Source organism: Ambystoma mexicanum, chromosome 3p (genome assembly GCF_040938575.1).
Source record: "Ambystoma mexicanum isolate Mex_15411 chromosome 3p, UKY_AmexF1_1, whole genome shotgun sequence".
NCBI lineage: Eukaryota > Metazoa > Chordata > Amphibia > Caudata > Ambystomatidae > Ambystoma > Ambystoma mexicanum.
In genome coordinates this window covers 1,108,275,305-1,108,294,187 of record NC_090925.1, presented here as the reverse complement: position 1 = coordinate 1,108,294,187, position 18,883 = coordinate 1,108,275,305, and the positions used below count along the sequence as shown (strand labels likewise).

General features: G+C 46.3%; 1 protein-coding gene across 2 annotated transcripts in view; it reads left to right on the top strand.

Moving 5' to 3' along the window:
• ARHGAP26 (Rho GTPase activating protein 26) overlaps positions 1-18,883 on the top strand; it is a 2,838,701-nt gene that overhangs the window by 501,635 nt on the left and 2,318,183 nt on the right. For both annotated transcript variants that reach the window (XM_069652460.1, XM_069652459.1), the window contains exons 2-3: positions 673-768; positions 13,880-13,941. In XM_069652460.1, the coding sequence (XP_069508561.1) occupies positions 673-768; positions 13,880-13,941 (158 nt within the window). The remainder of the gene's footprint in view (positions 1-672; positions 769-13,879; positions 13,942-18,883) is intronic.

The following is an 18,883-nucleotide window of genomic DNA, read 5'->3' as shown; positions in this document are numbered from 1 at the left end:
ATATTATTTCAATGCATATTTTCTTATGGTTTCATGGAATTGTGATTCCGATTAAAAATAATTGACTGACTGCATTTTATTGGTGGTTTGTTTCCCCTGTGCAATCTGTACGTATCTCAGTCGCGCTGCAAACAAGGATGAACCAATCCCTCTGCTGGAATAATGATCCCCTGAGAGTTGGTTTGGCTTCATGAATTATATGTAGTGTTTTGATTTTGTTGTATTTATTTGAGGGAGGATGGGGCAATAGTTCACCCAGTCCTATTAGCTCCCCATTGCCCTCCATTTCTGGGTGCTTCACATGGAGTCAATACATGACTTGGAACGTTGCAGGATATAGCAACATGACACATCTTCATTAGATGTAAAATGCACAGCTATGAGCATTGAAACGCTCCACTGGTTTGAGCGGTGAAGGTGGAGGTGGGGGGTGGGGGGTTCGGGTTCAGGGGGGGGGGGCGATGCGCGGGCGGAACAGCCGGTGGGAGGGGGCAGCCGGATATCTGGGATTGTGGAAACTGCCCAAAAGTGAAAATCACGCGCACACCGCGTAAGCGGGGATGCGAGCGACCCCCACCTGCCTTTCTAGCACTGTACTGTACTATACTAGCTGTATTTGAAGTGAAGTTGCTTGCGCCGTTTGTAACTTATGCTGCGTTTTCTTCTTTACAGACCTCTCGTCCGCAAAGAGGAAGTTTGCAGACTCTTTAAATGAGTTCAAATTCCGGTGCATCGGCGACGCAGAAACGGATGATGAAATCTGCATAGGTAAGGGGCTCCCCCGAATCTGTCTCACTGTAAGCACCGGGCAGCAGGCAAGGTAAGGGCGCCAGTCGTGAGTGGAAAGGCGGGCAGGACAGGGCACCGCAATGCGCAGCACTTCAGCAATGCACTGGTGAACTGATTCTGTGCTGAATGTCTTGGATAGACGGCTGCGAGGCTCAACAGGAACAAGGCCTGGCTTTGCAGGTTTCAGGTGAGGAGAGTTGCCTTCACGCAAATGTTGAGACTACTAGCGCAGCCTAAAGGTACTGCCCCTTTCCACAGCACACGGTCTGTTAAATGCTGATGTAACACTTTTAACCGTTAACGCATGTTTTCTTCACATGGTTTTCTTGTTAATAAATAAGCGTATCTCTAGAACGATTGTTCGTAGATGGTAATTTTAACATTTTTGGGTTCAGTTGAAAAATAATCAAGTAGTGCACGACTATATACCCCCCCCTCCCCCATTTGTCATGCTGAAGTACCTAATTCAGTGACGTGGGCTGGCGCCACAGCAGGGAAGCATTCTGCTCAAACGGGTAGACTCTTGTCACAACTGCTCTCCTTTTCATAGGAACAGCAATTCAAATGGCCACCTGCCTTCAGTAGGCCCAAGAGTGAAAACCACCAGGGGTGGTGACCGTAGCCATTAGGCCACCACCACCAGCGCAGCACCATCTGGTTTAGACAACATCACTCACTAGCCTACTTAGGAACAACTGGTCCATCCTAATCTACATCCGAGCCCCTTGATCCGACTGTCTGGCCCACACGCACCCAAGACATCAATAACTCCAGTTCCTTAGTGTCTTCCTGTGAATTGCTACAGCAGTGGTGCGCTGGAGCTTGGAGGATATTGCTACGAACTATTGTAAGAGGATTCAATCCAGCACTACAGCTAAGTCAATGCCTAGTCTGGGATACTGAATGGAAACCCTTATTGATATATCTTTATGTCCAGTTCATGAGTTCTGGATGACTACCCCTATATAACACCCCTCTCTTGGAACCCCCCTGAGCCCACTGAGCCAAGAAATAGTTCTGTTTTGCAAGTTTAAACGGTTTATTTGAGAATGTAAACAATATATATATATATCACACTTTATAATAAATTAATTAATATCACACTTCAGAACATGAGCAGTTAACAACAATGGGTAATGTTCTACTAATAAACTGATTTGATTACCCAGGAGTAGTATAAAGGATGAGGTAGCACGCTTGGGAATAGGAACAGAAGAATAAGGTGGTAGAGAATGCTTTATCTAGTTTCAGATGGATGCAATGTTGAATGAAAATGCAATACAGAAAATACTCAATATGATTTCAACAAAACAATGTAATCACTTTTCTCTGGCAATCCACTCCCCCCTTATGCAATGTAAGGAAATGAAGAGGAGAGCACACAGTTCTTAGAAATGCAATCAAATGTAATTCAGTTCACCCCAGCAAGCTTAGACTACAGAAGTTTGAAACACAGGCCCAAAATGCTTTGAATATGGTGACAATGCAGTGAGAAATATGCTGAAAATGCTTTTAATTCCCTTCAGGAGGTTCAGGGTGAGTGGTATCTAGTTAATATTAGTTCAGGCTCACTTTAGCAAGGATCTAGGAGTAACTAGCAGGTTAAACGAATTTTTGGCAAAGGAAAGCAAGGAAGATGCTGTTTGCACACGTGGCTGGATTTTTAACCAAATCGCGAATCGCGGCAAAATTCGCGAATGTGTGAATCACGTTTACGGCAAAAGCATAAGGAGTAGCAAGTCGGTTCTAAGCTTGTTGAACAGCTGAGATTCTGAGCTTTCAGAGGAAAGTTAAACCAAGTTCCTAGCCCAAACGGTTCCAGAGATACGGACGATTAAATAAAGGTAGTTTTTCGGATTTGAAATTTTAAAAGTTCAAAGCGACAGGTTACAGCTTGCAGCTAGAAAATGACAGGTGACAGTTCTACTTAGGTTAAATAGATTGAATTATATTATATTAAACTAAGGGATATGTTCTGAGTTTTGCTGAGTACTCACAAGAGATTTTGGACAGGAAGGCGACTTTGTCACGGATCCGGTCACTGCGCACAGCACTTCACAGCGATCTGGTCTCCGGTTCCGAGTACAGCTCTGCTTTCTGGGTCACCGGCACTGCTCCTGGATCTTGGGTTCTGCTGGTCTGGTCTAGGACCGGTCTGCACGGCTCCTAGTCCCGCTTTCTCCGGACACAGCAATGTTCTAGGCAGGGAATTCAAACAGCTTGCCCGGCTGTTGATAGTCTGCAAATGATTTTTGGGCCTGCTGACAAATACTTTTGCTTGCAGTGGGCCTTCTTGGTTCAAGGTTCTGTAGTCTCTGTTAGCTTGGAAGTCTAAGTGTAGGATCTCTGGATGTGAAGTCGTCGGTCAGCATGCTCCGCAGCAAATGGAATTGAATGTCTCTACCTGTCCCAGCAGTCTCTTTTTATGTGTTTTGAAAGTGGGTGGAGAGGCTAGCTTTCTAGGCCCAACCCTTTCAGAGTTCTGATAGGTTGGGGAATTCTTTGCGTTCTCACTGGAGAACAGGATTGTGTGTCAGAATGATGTCATTTAATGGCTTGCAGAAAGGACACTCCCCTGTCAAATTACACACAAATCTATATTTGACCTAAAGACATATTTCATAGATACACAGTGGTTTGAAATTACATGCACCCGTCACGGATCACATGAGGTATACTCTGTTCAAACTCTGATGTTTCTAAGAGCTCGCATTCAGAACTGGCAACATTTTGCGTTTTTTTAACTGGTTTTGCAACATTGGTTTTTCATTAAAAATTATACACATATACACGGCCTGTCCATACATACTCCAGTAAATTCCCATGTCTCTAGCTTAAACACAGAGTCTGTGGTGTCAATAAATAGCAGGGTTTTGCCCCAGAACATCACACAAATTCCCAACACGTCTTAAAACGTGCACCGAAAAATCACAAGAATTATGGTATCATTTAAATAATTTTGACAAGTCCGCACTGTGAGTTATACATCTTTCTTAGAATCATATTCTGGCCAACAGGGGTGTGTCTTTTCAGGTCACATGGTATAGAAACCAGTTTATCCAGTTTCTGCCAAGCTCAGAGACCCTGCCCCTCCCAGCTTCTGCCAAGAGGAAGCTGTTTTACGGCCCCCAATATAACATTTGCCTGAGTCAAGGACTTTGTTCAAAAGGAAGCCATTTACGACCACCCAAATAAACCATCTGCCTGGGCCATTTCTTTAGTTTCTTGCAATCCCCTGGTAATTCAATCAGAGAGTGTGTGACCTCCTTTTGGCAGGAGCAACAGAATGCAGCCAGGCCTGGGAATGCATTTGTTGGGCAAGCCCCCACTCCTGTCGGGGGTAGCTGTCTGGCAGAATTCCAGTTTCCTTAAGCCATGTTTCAGGTAAAATGTCACTTTTTGTTCCCCAGTTTAAGTCAAGACAATTTTTACATATGCAGCTAGAATGCTGATTCTAAGTTCAAAACTATGACATTTTAACAGTTACAAACTATGTGACACTCAAAAGTAGGTCACTCAGTTAATTTAAACATTTTTGATTTTTGGCAGTTTTAAATCCAGTTTCAGTTAGGCTGCTGCAGAGCTCAGCCAGTCTTGTTATGAACATTGTTTTGGGGCCCTTCAACTTCCCAGATTTAGTATGCACACATACTTCATTCTGCCAGATGTCCGCTGGTGTTCAGTGAGATTTTTGGATGTGTTGCAATGTTTGAAAATAGGCATTTTGAGCTGGCATTCAGAGAAACCAAAGGTAATTTTAAAGTGCGGTTTTTCCTTTGGCACACATTTCACTCATGGCACCCCGGCCCATCATGCTCGCACTGGTGGGTGGCAAGTTAGGCAACCCTTTTAGTGTGCACAAACTGTGTGCTTCTCCTGGATTTTGGCGCACATGTGGGCTTTTTGGCCATCTTGGATTTTCTAAGCCCACAGCACCAAATGTTGCAGCATGATAGCTCAAACGTGGGTCAGGACACCCAACACTAACCAAAAAAACCTACACCCGGACTGATGATACTAGTCACTGTATGCCATCCCTGGTGGAAATGGAAGAAGAAAAGTGGTGCTTTGGTCCTGTGTTCCGCAAAGACAAGGCAATCCTAGATCTGGAAATATGTTGGCCAAGGGGTCATGTGAGAAACCTGAAGGTGTCTCATCCCCTAGTCCCCGAGGGTCAGTCATCCAGGTGACCAGGACACGGCCATCGATTGTGGATCCAGATCCTGGGGGTGGACCAGTGCGGGAAGGTTCAACCGAAGGGAGTCGATGTGGGACACAGGAAGGCCAAGATGCGGTATCCCCTTCCTTCCCTGTAACACCTTTTCCCCATCCTGCCAGGTAGGATACTTAGGAACTCAACCCCCAGCCCCTTTTCTGACACAAACACTTTCTCACGTACAGCTCACTCTGAGAGAAAATGGACTAACACCCGAGCCGTATACCTGGCATGTCCCAATACAATGCTCAGGCAGGGTCAGGCAATTACTGACCATTACACACACCTGACTTCCATCACAGTGCCCCACACGGATAAAAGACGGAGCAGGAACGCACACTCTGAGCAAGGCAAAGCACACGAGGTAGCAGCAGTTCCAAGATGGCAGTTTAATACAAGGAGGAGGAAGATGGCAAGGCCGAAGAGGGTTTCAAGGAGGGAAGTGCCCTTGACCTTTTCAGAGAAAGACAGTTGCTTTCATGAGCCTTCGAGAATAAGAAACCTAATACCTGGAATCAAAGCTGAAGAAACCTACATTGTGTGTTGCAGGTAACCGGGTCTCTCACGCATCGATAGCCAAGGCAGGGAGGATTGTTTGCCGCCACAGTACTGTTCTTGGCTCTTACAACAAAGCAGTGCCAGTAAAGTCAGCACAGCCAGTGAGTTCGGGAGACTGATACTAGACCGGTCTGTGTTAAAGCCAAGGCTGCAAGCTGCAACATTGTATAGCAAAAACGGAAGAGAACAGCGTGTGAAGCGTATGTGACAAGCAACGCAAATATAATTCAATAGCAGATGAGTGACTGAACATCTGAAGCCAAGACAGTTGCTGTAAACGGAGTGGTCCGGCGCCATGTGGGTGCTCATTCGAAGGTCTCTGTTACGTATCCAACTGAAAGGTGGAAAATGTAAAAAAGAATTGTGAAATCGAAGTGGTCCTGCAACGGGTAAAGCTAAACCCAGTGCACATTCACAAGTCTTTGATAGTTGATGCTTACTTAAATTGGTCCGAACACGGCTGAGGGAGACTAATTGTATTAAGAAGGGGATCTAAGCCCGGCTGAGGGAGATCCGGGGTGAACCGTGAGTCACCCGAGAAAGAATATCCTATGAACATTGTGAAAGAGGATCTGAGTCCGGAAGAGGGGGATCCAAGGTGACAATCGTATTGAAAGGATCTGAGCCCGGCTGAGGGGGGATCCGGAGTGAATGGTGAATCACCTGAATTGAGTACTTGTATGAGGAAAATAACTTTTTGTTTTTTTCTTGTTTCGGGTCCTCTGCATGAAGAGACTTTGATAGGCAAAGAGACTTGGGCACAGAGGGCCCTGATGCTAATGATTGGAATGTATCCTTGTGCTAAAGAAGCCAGAGATTGTGCTAAGCTCGAGTGAACTGCCTTGTCCTGTGCTGAAAACCTGGGTAAGGGAGGCCAACAGCCTGAACACCCTGACATGTCATTTTTGTGAACACGTCTTCCTTTTCCATAAACACTACCCCCACACTATTTGTATTTAGAGGTAAGGATTGGCAATAGGTTAATTAGTGTAGGCCCTTTTATTTTGACAAGACACCACTCGGACTGCGTTATTATTTGATGGTTGTAGCTTGCTCCCATCTGTAGATTTAGGATTAGATGGGTGTTTATCATACCCTTGTTGAAGTTCAGTAAACACCCTTGAACTGGGGTCACTTGTGCCTGCCTTACTGTTGATACCATGCCTTCCTTACAGTCAGTTGATGACAAATACTACCTGCTCTGGTAAGTCAGACATAGGAGATGGACAAGAAGCCATGTTTTCAAGTTTCATTACCGTAAATAAAAATACCTCATCTATCCCTTCTTCTATGCTGGAGGTTCCTTATTCTAGAAAATAATAAAAGGGTGCTGGTCGGGACATCTTGCACAAATAACCCTTTTCCTATGTCAAAACTCGTATCCTCTGATAGACGCCTGGGGAATGGTTGCTAGGGGGTGACATCTCCCCGCATTTACACTCCCAAGAAAATCAAGCACTTTCCTCAAATATTGTACTACTGGAGTATATAATAGTAAATAATACCTGTCCTAGAATATGTGGGGGAAGGCATTTAGGGGTGCAGAAAAAAAAGTTGTCTACCTTGTGACTTTTTCCCAAGTGCCATTATTACATAGAACCTCAAAACCTAGTCTATCGTACTTAGCCTAGAGAAGTGTTCTTTCTTGGCTTGTGCTGTCTGTTGCATGACCCCCCACCCAGTTGTCTCTCAAGTTCTCCTCTGTGTGTTTCAGGCCCTCGGGCTGCTGCTGCAGTCCAAACGAGTTCTGTGATTTTGTTGGGTTTCTATAGAAAAGGGGACTTCTAGCCCCGTCACCAGTGTCCTGTTCAGTTGAGATAGTTTGTTCCTTAAATACAACACTTGGATTTGTAAGTCATTCAACTTCGTAACTTTGCAACTTGCTCAGCCCTCCTGTGCGTTTCAGTTTCTTTTAAGCAATGTGTTTTCTTGGTCCAGCCTGGTTCGTCTGGCATTACTGGTAGTCTGGGCTTATCATGATTCTCCACCCTACAGGAGTGAAATAATTTCCCAGCCCTGGCTGGGTTCTCTGGTCCTCCAGACTGTTTAATTCTCTAGCTGTGCTTACCCACCTGTCCTCCCTGTGGGGCTTTTGGCCCAGGTGCACCCTTCCATGGTGTTTCTATCTTTCTTAAGTCTTTGTTAGCCCCTCATGGGCCCTCTGGCTCGTTAGCCTGACTCCGTTTCTCACTACTCTCATGCCCCCATAGGCCACAGGATCTTTCAGTCCAGTGTGGTTTGTTTTGCCTCACTGGCCTTGTGGGTTGCATACTGTCTTACCCCCTCATGGGGTATTGGGCTCCTTATCCATGCCTGGGTGCTTCTGCCTCACTGGCCATGCCGGTCGGGTACTGTCTTCACCCCCTCATGGAGTGCTTTGAGCATTACTGCCCACCTACTTCACCGATTTGTTAGTCCCATATCTATGATTTTGCGGCGTCACTCATTGGGGGAGGAGGCTGCTCCGGGATTTGCGGAACAGCGCTTCCGGAGTCTTTGGCTCTCCTGCAGCGGTTTTCATCTTGGTGTCATTACTTGTGAATGCTGGTGCGCTGCGTCTGCAGCAGTTCGGTCTCCCACTTCAAGGAACTTGGGTGCCTTTGGCTCTCAGCTCTCCTGGACTCTGCAGCATTGTGGTGTGAGAAACCAAAAGATGTCTCGCCCGCTAATCCTCGGGGACTTGTCAACCAGATGGGCAGGACACAGCCATCGCTTTTGTTTTGGATCCAGTTCCAAGGGGTGGACCAGTGTGGGAGGATCACCTGGGTGAGGGGTCTTCGGGGAGTGGGGGTGAGGCAGCTGATGGTGAGATGTGGTATTCCCCCTTTTTTGTATATCTAAATCCTCCTATTTTGTAGGATCCAATGTCCCAACCCCCCACGCCCCTTTTTGCACAAACACTAGGCCGAGGAAGAGGGCGACTGAGAGTAACTAGACTAACTCTTATACATCATACTGGACATGTCCCGCTAATCGGTCCAGGCACTTGACTTCCAGTGCATACACCTGATTCCAATTAGCTCTCCTCACACGCATAAAAGGCCGAACCTAGAGACAGTCTGAGCAAGGTGGAACACGATTACGAGCAGAACTTCCGGGGCAAAGGTAAACCTACTGGAGCAGAGCCATGGACCAAGGGACGAGAGCATTGGGCCGAAAGCCCCAAGAGTTCCCTGCAGGAGGTAGTTGCCTCCACAAAGCAGCGAAAGCCACACGGAGAAGGCCAGATCCCAATATCGAAGACTGCATTGTGTTGCAAGGACGCCAGCGACGCTCCCGGGCGAACGACCGAGTTGGGGAGGCGAGGCCAATCCTATGGTACTAACCTTGACTCGTGAATGGTTAATCGAAAAAGCAAGAGAGAACCGCACACAGCCGGTGAGTTGGCAAGCGACCTGAGAGACCGCTGTGTGCTAAGAAAGATTAAAGTTTGCAGCAATATATTGCAAGTGAAGGCTGCACGTGTGTGGATGAGACGTGAGGAAAGGCAGACCTGCTAATGAACTTTAAAACCAGAACAGCTGTGGAACCAGCGATACTGAGTAATGGAGTGGTCCGGTGAAAGGGAGTAGCCCACTCAAATGTCTCTGTGAAAGGTGTGTTGTTTCAGGTGATAAAAGTAAATGAATTGTAAAACCGAAAGTGAACGAAGTTGACCCAGAGAGAAGAGGAGAGGAAAAGCTGATCATTGAATTCTGGGTCAGTGGTCCTGCAGTGGTCTGTAAAGGAACCCCCGCACATTGGAAAGTCTTCGACATCTGAAAAACCGTCTAAGCCTGACTGAGGGAGACCCAAAGTGTAAAAAGCTTGGGGAAGGGAGCCCCAGCAAGTGTTGTTAAACTGTGAAAGGTCTGAGCCCGGCAGACAGGGACCGGTGTAGACATTTTTTTTTATTTATTTGGGGAAGACTAGAACAAGAGCCTTTAACGTAGAAAGCCAGGCAGGCCTCGATCCACGTTCCAAACTGTTTGTGTTAAAACCCGAGCCAGAGTGCGTCATCCTGCCTATACAGACTGCCTTATTCTGTGCTGTCTAAACATAGTGAGGAGAGCTGATTCAGCCACATATATTCATTATATTCATTGTCGAATTTTCCTTTTATTTACATACCTCCTTTACACATTTGTGTACAAGAGATAGGGCAGGGATTAGGTTTTTTGTAGCATAGGCCATTTTGATTTGGCAGACACGACTAAGACTGTTTTCTTTATTATTTGATGGTCGAGACGAATCCCATCCTAGTTATAGGGCAAAGTAGGAGTTTTTCCAAAGCCCACGAAGATAATAAAGGTTTTACAAATTGTATCATTTGTGTCAGTGTCATACTTGTGAATCCTCCGCCCACCACATATTCGGCATGGTCCTGCCTCCAAGCTGGATTGGTTTGATGCTACAGTGTAGGCTTTTGCCGTGTTGCAGCCTTTCTCAAGCTGGCTCTCCCCTTACAGGTATGGGTTTCGACCCTTTTACGTTCATCTCTGAAACAATAGATGCAACACCATTGGTTCTGTGTTTCTGGCATCAAGGTCAACATCGTGGAATCTGTTACCAAGCCATGCACAGTTAAAGGCCCTTGTACATTATTAACGTGTGTAGCCCCCATGTATCTGACAAACAATTGTGACTCTTGTGTTAAGGGAAATGTTAGACTTTTTATTGTCCGCTAAGAGCTGTCGCCCCCAGTGAGTTCCCACTTGCCCTGTCCACTGGGGAGTGTATTGTGTAGCAGGTTCAACTTCCTAGTCCCAAAGGGGGTGGCTTCCTCTTGGAGAGAAGGAATGAATTCCCTAAATTTGTCACACTGCTAATAAAACTGGAGGGGCAGTTAGACCCGCTGAACCCAGCAATTCATCACTGAAATGACAGTGATGGCAAATCTGCTTGAAGAAGTTATCCTTTGCGCTAACATTCCCCAGTTAGATTAGTGGTCTGCCCAAAACAAGCAAAAGAACTTGAAAACCAGTGATGACACCCTTTCAATAAACTGCGGAGAAAGGATACATTGCTGGATAGCGAAACCCAAAAAATCTTGGGAGTGGCCACGGAATTATGTGGAGTTGTCACCAACACAGATAAGCCTCATGAGCAACAACCCTGTTGAGTTACTTAACTCTAATTCTAGAGGGGAGCTCAGATGAAAGAGGGAGAGTTTGGAAATGTGACATGGTTCCCTACTTTGCTCCTGGGAGGGGTTGTCTTGGGGGTGGGGTCTGCTGCCCACTAAATGATGGGCCTAAGGGTGGTGCAGAGTGGGTCCCCTTGATTACCACCCACCACCCCTCAACCGTGTATCAAGAAATCGCCACACGAGGTAGCGATTTAGTCCAGTAATGTTCTTCCCAACGAGGTACAAACTGGAGACCAAGGGTGCTGGTGAGTTGATTTGAAGTTTTGATCTGCTATATTGCAGGGAGTAGAGGTGGGATGAAGGTAGAGGCAAGCAGGCTGCAGTTCACACAAGAGTAAGCAATACTGTTTGCACATCCAAACTGCCCCACACCTATACAGTTTAAGGAAGGGACATCCTTGAAGGTGGAGCCACGCCTCTACATATGTCCCAGTGGTGGTTAAAGGGTGGTGGTTATTTGGAGAGAGTGGAAGTGTGCTGCTGGAGAGAGAAGAACAGAGGAAAAAAGATGCAGGTGGAAATAAAAGGAGGGGGCTGCAGAGAGGAAGGCGTAGTATGGGGCAAAGTGGGAAGAAGTGAAGGAAGTTGGGGAAAGGAGGTCAGAAAGGAGGGGTGTTAGGAGGGTGGAATGAATAAAGAAGGTGTGGTAACTCAAGTTCAGGTGAAAAGGAAGACCTTGTAGATTAACCAGAAGAAGGAGGAGAATGATGAGGCAAATGGGGAAGAAAGAACAGGAGGTGGATGTAAGCCAGACAAGGCGAGTTAAAGGAGTGGAGGAAGTTGTGAGCGATCCTGTAGTATGGGGAGATGGAAGACTTCACCCACAAGGGGCTCATTTCTATCTAGGAGCGATGCAGGCATGTTTTGAGCCTGAGAGGCTTGAAAGTAAGGAGGCTTGAAGGAACAAGCACATGATAGATGGTCGAGGAGATGTTCGAGCAAATGAGGCTACAGCAGAGCGACAAAGGAAACCTTCTTAGGTACAAGACTGTTCTAAGTTGCCATGGTGGCAGAACCAGTAGAGGTGTTGGCTGGAAAAGAGCTAGCTCCTCAATCAAGGTCAAAAGATACACTATCGCACCCTGCCACCTGTCTGGCATAAGTGACCCTGACCCAGGGCATGCAAAATCTACTCCACCACTCGCGTAGTTTTTATGAAGGTCTAGTACTATTTCAATGGTACTTGACCTTGCTGGTAAGTACAATGAATGTTTGAAACATTTATTTGATTTTTGCTGCAAACAAACTTTGTGTGCAGTAAATGTCAAATAGTTCACTGTGTATGGTTGTCTTCTCGATGACAGCAGTGCACCAAACATGAAGTTGGCTTATGGTGACATACATTGGTAAAATTGTTGGTACCCGTTGCCATGGGGTCGAGTACATTTCTCTTAGTTGTAGGGAAACTAAGTTACTCGACCTGTAGGCCTAGCAGGATTTAAAAGAATTTGCAAGGCCTGCAATCTGGTGGAAATGCTTGGGTTTGGCCTGACTATGTTTAACCCTCCCTTTTGCAATGCCTAGGCCCAATGTACGAGCGCAGTCATGCCCTGAGCCGCAACAGGGACGGGTTTTTCGCAAAGCAGAGACATTGAGGTAAGAAGTGGACCTAATCCATGGAAATTACGAATCAAGAAAGTAATGCATGGCCACTCCTACACAAGACTTTGTGACAGAAACGTTTTCAGGAAGGGACAAAGGATGAAGGACTTTGCGTTTCATCAAGAGGACCTTTGCTTTCCTCCAGAGATGTTTTTACTTTGTTAGAAACCACAGAGAAGACATGCTTTGTTGTTTTGTCTTTATCTAATCCCATAGTAGGTGGAAGAGCCTACAACTGATTGAGACCCTGTAACTACAACCCCCAAGAGATCCCGGGAGGGAAGCCTGAGAGATGGCTTTTAGTTATTTTCTGTACACTATCTGAATACAGCTAACAGCTGTCTTTAATAAATACTTGTGTCAGTATTCTATACAGGATCTTTACAGGCATCTGTGTGTTGTTGATCCTGCTCAGGTACATCTATCTAAACATGCTTCCCATCATGTAAGGTTTAAGTAGAAACATATATGGGATCTACATACAAGTATGAGCATTTTGAACCCTTCCTCATTAATACCAAATCCAAACCAAGGGCAAAGAGGAAGAACATCCCCAAGACGATTGCAAACCAATAACCAGCCTTTGACTTCTTTGCCCCATCGGACAGGGCATGAAGGCCCATGGGAACATTCACTCTTCTCCTTCTCTGCCAATTAATATGATCCTTTCAGAAACTGTGGTGGGGCAATAGTGTCAAAACCCCAGAATTATGGCATCTATTGTCCAACGCTTCTGCTAGGAGGCTGCCAATTCAGGTAGTAGATGCATAAGCCCCCTCCCACACACACATACCTTCCCACTGAAGGGACCCATAGCCTGAAGCGGTCCCTGAGCTGCCCCAGGGGATGAGCTAGCAAGTGAGAAGTCCCATGGGCTTTGCTTTACACTACCTCATTCCACTCTACGACTCTGGAATTAACATGGGAAAAGGCCACGTGCATTGCGGCACTCAGCTGCCACTGGTTTGCCTCCTGATTCCCTCTCGACAATGGAGGGAGAAAAAGAGCGGTAAATCGTGAGCAAAAAAGCAAGTGGGGAGTTGAAAGGCTTGGGCCTGCAGTGGGGCTTGGACCTCCCCATTGCTTAAGCCTCCCACTCTTTCTATAGGTTGCCTCTGCTGCATTTACATAGGTAGTGGCATAGTGCGTTGAAGGAATGCATAGGGTTGACTGAGGCTCACTTTTTTGCACCATTTTGGCAATTACCAGAGCTTGTTTCTACCGAGATATGGAATAAGCTAGTTGCAAGTATTGCTCGAAAAAAGGAAGACCACCGCTACCTCCCGTCCCCATTTAGATCTGAATCGGGGCACCCTTTTGGCTCTTGCTAACATGTATAATAGCCAGCCTATCCATCTCCCTCTTTGAACGCCTTCAGCTTGAAACCAGAACAATGCCCCCTTAACCCAGAGGGAGCCAATCTCATGCCATGCCTCTTAACACAGTAAAGATACTTTCCAATGTTTCCTTATCTTACCATCATTCCATGTTAGCTGTATTACCGCAAAGCAGTGTAAATACGGTTTGTGTTGATTGCTGGCGTTTGGTGTTTCGTTATTGAGTTTGCTTATTTCTCTGTTTTTCAGCCAAATCTCTCCAGGAATTTGCTACAGTTCTGCGGAACCTGGAAGATGAGAGAATGAGAATGGTACGTATAGAAGAGGAATTGGAAAAGCTTGCCTTGAGCCAAAAGCAAACACCATAGGGCCGCCTGTGCATCTCGTCTGGGCCACGGGGTCGTGAATTGGAATGCATTGAACAGTTCAGGAAGGAATGATCTTTTTGTTATCCAGACAGTCATGTGACAGGAATAGGAACTCTTCATTTTACCCCTTCCATGCTTTATTGACCTTTATGCACATTATGAAACGTTTCTTTCTCCAGAATGCATGCTTTTGTCATAGGTACATGTCATGGACTGGGGCGTTGAGAGACCAATTACGTCAACGTCTTTTCTCAACATCTGTGGAAATGTTTTAAAAACACCCACCCCTGTAGCGCACTGTTTAGTGGCACGTGGACTGTCGGATCAGCGAGATGCATGGTTGCTGCTAGCATGGCATGGAATGCAAGGGGTCTTCTATAGCCACTTCTGCCACGTGTGTTGACCTTGCTCGCAGGACCACTAGTTTATTTGACAAACACAACCTTTCCTGCCAGTAACCTCTGGAAAACACGGGTAGCCACCCGGGCAGAGTCAGTATGTCAAGCGGGCCTGATGTGTGGCTGACAGCTGTCATCTGCCTTTAGCAGGGTCAGAACGTGTCCATATTGCGTCATCTTTTTAACCTGCCCCTGTCCTAAAGTTTTTGGGATATTCCCTGATGAACTCTAGATGTGTTCTTTCATTGCCCACCTTTGCTGCCATGGGGTCTCAGGGGATGCCAGCACCAGGGTTTTCTTTACATCCTTCTCTTGGGCCACTTTGGATGCACAGAACATCATTCGTGCTATTAGAAGTGAAAGGAATAAAGATGAAAATGGCACCGATTGGCTGATTTTTTTCATTCAATCTTCTTCACACATTCTCTCATCTATGGTCCACGCATCGATGTGTTTTGAGCACTGCTCTTAAACCAAGAGAAGCAGCTGGTTTCGGGGGAATGTTACTCCAGAGCTCTATGCAGCAGCTTCAATGTTTCTGCCCTTCAGCACATTTAAAGGCTGGGCTCCTTTTCTTCCTCTGTCGGCTTCTTGCATACTTTCTAGACATGTAGATCTGCATCACTCTCTAAAGGGGAGAAACTGAAAGAGGTACTGTGCGCCAAACATGATTGAGGCTCCCGCACGCGGGCCACAGTGAATACATGCCACAGGCTAGTGTAACTTTGGTTTGTTCTTGTTTCAGAGTTTCTCACGTTTTGTGTATTTCTCTAGATTAATCAATGTGTGCCCTCACAGTGCACACATTGTTTGAGGGTGGTGGGAGCAAGAATTGGTTTGATGCCCAAAGAATTATTTTAGGGATATAGACTGGGCCTGGTGGGAGAGGGACACCAGGCACTCCAGATGAGCGTATAATTCACTTTGACTCCCTAAGAACAGGCAAATACTCTCAACAAAAACCTAGGGGGTAAAAAAAACCCTCCCAACAGACAATAGAAAGTAATGAACACATGAGTGACCTGCACTTTGCGTCCACCCATGCGGCTCCAGGGATATGCCGATCCGTGCTTCCAGCAGAGCCCTGCCACAGGGAGGCGCTCGACTGTCACTGCCTGCTCGCAAGAGGATCTTGAAGCTAAGAATGCACCTTTTATTTTGCCTGAATTACTTGGAGCAAAGAGGTATTCATTATGGAAAGAGATTTGTTCTTAATTTAAAATCTATTTGTACTCACCTGAAATAGTACCCTTTGGAAAACAGGATTTGCTTTTCCCTCTTGAAAATAGCAATGTACTCCCAACTTTGAAATATAAGGAAAGAAATACTTCCACTTTAAAATGTTACCTGGGACCTTGGGGCCATCTCTCTAGTTGTTAAATGTGGTTATGCATAAGGTAACCGTATTTTACACCCCAACACCCCGAAGTGGCCTCTTACGAAAATGAAACCAGTTGGCACACGAATCCTCTTACAAACCCACTACCACCTCTCTGCAGAAAAAGAGCTTGCAGGTGCTATGCTACCGAGTGTAGCCCTTAACCATCCCTTTAAAACCACCCATGATGTACCCAGAGATGACTACATTATGGCCACTGCCTATTAGGAAACCGCTTCATGTTTACCCATTGGAGATGTGGGTGCCTTTGGAAGGGCCTTTTGCAGTATGTTCTTAAACCTTTTCTTTCACTGTTACAATTACGGTTACCTGGGAAGTAAGATCTCTGCTATTCTAGCATCTCCCCAGCTTTGGATGGGTATCCTGTATTTTAACGAAAAACGTTTTAACGGGGTAAATTTTACCGAAACCATCATAACGAAAATAAATAAATAAATAAATATATGTAGCTTAGCCCTTCTTCACCAATCACCATTATGAAGTGAGCTCTATTCTACCAGATAGCCGGCCTATATGTATGTTTCGACTTTCTCCTAGCAACTCTGCCTCTGTGGGTCCGTTCCTAGTTCATGTTCTTCATCTAAGTCAAATAATTCCTATTGGGAATTCATATCCCGATGGCCGAATAACTTGGCCCCCTTCTGACTGCTGTTTACTATCTTGATCAAATGGTCATGCCATTGGGCAAAGAAACCCCAGGGCTGCCTGTTGCATACTAGTATGCCCTGGCTCTTGCAGAAATGCCCTCGTTGCAGCCACCTTGTGCAAGGCTTCATGCTGCCCTTGCATGTCATTTGGGCACCTCAATTCTATGGAGGCAGTGCTTGGGCGACCCTTGCCTCTCTGGTCTCAATTCTGCCTGTGCTTGCTGTCAGGACAACTTGTTAGGGACTAGATTTGTGCACAAGCGCGTGCCACTTGGGGTTGGGACTGGAGCCCTTTGTAAAACGGTTGTATTAATTGTTATATTTTATTATCTTCAAAAGAAGCACATCACAGTTACATACATATTTTGTTTTTGCCCTTCGATTCCTTACAAGTCATACCTCGAAGTCCTTTTAACTTTGTGCAGGAGCCTCTTTTCCTTGACCTCCAGAGGTGGTTTGTATAAATGTTAATTTGTGTGCCCTTCTAACATCTGTAACTAAGCATTGTGGATTGCAAACCCTGGCACTGCACATTTAGCAATGTTTCAGGAGCTCAAGCACTTGCTGGCAAATTGATATAGGAGCGCTTGTGGCAGCCATCACATGGTTCCTGGGTTCCTGCATCGGGGCAGTGGTTGCCTGTGCTGCTGGCCACAGTGAATGAGAGACGGAATGTTGGTGCATGCAGAGTGAAGGCTTGCTCAGAGGGTTTGAATGAATGTTGGGCTGAGGGAGTTGGCCAGTGGGTGTCTCTTATCTTCGTGCAAACTGCGGCTTAAGAAGTGACCTTAACAGAGAACCTGCGAATGAAGCCCAGGTATCGCGTAACTTGTAGTTCCTGCTCGCATTTGTGCCTGAAGCTCCCATGCTCGGCTACAAAACATGCCTTAATGTGCCATTAGCTGAGTGACCTCTTGACTCATCTCAGAATACTCCACGGTTCCTTTGACTTCAAGAGCTCACTCTCCTCTGGCAGATGTGGGCAGTACTCCACACGCATTTATTTCAACCTAGTAAATCTATAATAACCATCTCGTGATTTTCGCATCTACACCATTTACCTCTGAATTTTAATTGCTGTCTTGCATGTCTTGCAGTTTACACTGCAACCAGTTTGTACCCTTTCAAAAATAGTAATATAATCGCACACCCCTTTAGCCAAGGCATTCTTTAGTTATAGAGCCTGTTACAGGGTCCCAAGCAAAAGTCAATCTACTTGCGTTGCACTTGTTGCAGGCGACTGTAGCTCGACAGCCATTACCCACTCAAAACCCATTCATGTATTCACTGCATAGGCAGAACTCTACCCGATGCCGGGGGTCTGTACTGCAGAATTCACTGGACACAGGCAGAAAATAGACGTCTCCCTTGAAGGCAAAATGTGTGTTACAACTTCAAAATCCTCTCTCAGCACACTTACCACCTGACACAAACATACCCTCCTGAATGTGACCTGGAGGGACCGCTTCTTACAATCCCAAAAGCTTTGCCGCTTAAGCTCACAGTGCTCTTCCACTCGGGGCACGTGCAGACTGGAGAATTCTATCCTGGTACCTGTTCCTGATAGAGCTCTCCCTCCAAACCCCCACGCCCCCCCAAGGACACTCTTTATGACTCTTACTAGTTTACATGCAGCAAACAAGAGAGAGCTGCACCAGCGATCTTGAGATATAGTGTAAAATCTGCTACAGGAATTGGGCCCGAGTAATCATGAACTGATTGTTAATCCATGTCATGTAAAAATACAATGAGGCCGATTCATGGAATAATTAGCGCGGCGCAAGTGGGCAAAAACGTGCGAATCGCAGTGGAATAGCGAAAATCGCAGTGAACGTGCGAAAATCGCACGAAAAGCAGCGCACGTCGATTCATGGAAGGCCGTGCGCGAGAAAACCAGCGGATGTGCGAAAAAAAAGTGCGCGGCGCACGTTGGCGCACGTTGGCGCACAGGCCATCTAACAGCGTGCGCCAGGTCACAGCGAAAATCGCACAGGCCACAGCGAAATTCGCACATAGCGCGGCGCACGCAATAAAAGTAGGCGGAACACGGGCGTAACACTCGGAATGGGGAACAACTTGCCAAAACGTGGGCGTCACGGGGGAAGTACAGGGCACAAGTGCGCGGAACGCCCACACGCTCGCCTACAACACGTATTCATGGAATAGAATAGGGGAAAAAAGCGCACGCTCAAACCAGCGCACAGGCACAAACAAGACCGCCACAAGAAAGGAGGCGGTAGCGTCTCTGCGGCTGTAAGAAATGTGCGCCAAAAGGTGCGCCAACAAATAGCACCTATATACTGCCATGATGAATGTCCCATACTGTGGCCCTCCAGGAAAAATGACGTGCAAAGGGGTACCCACAAACACGGACACCCGCTGACAAAAAATACGTGTGCATGTATACCGGGGTGCGCGGGAAGTGTCACACGCGATTTGCA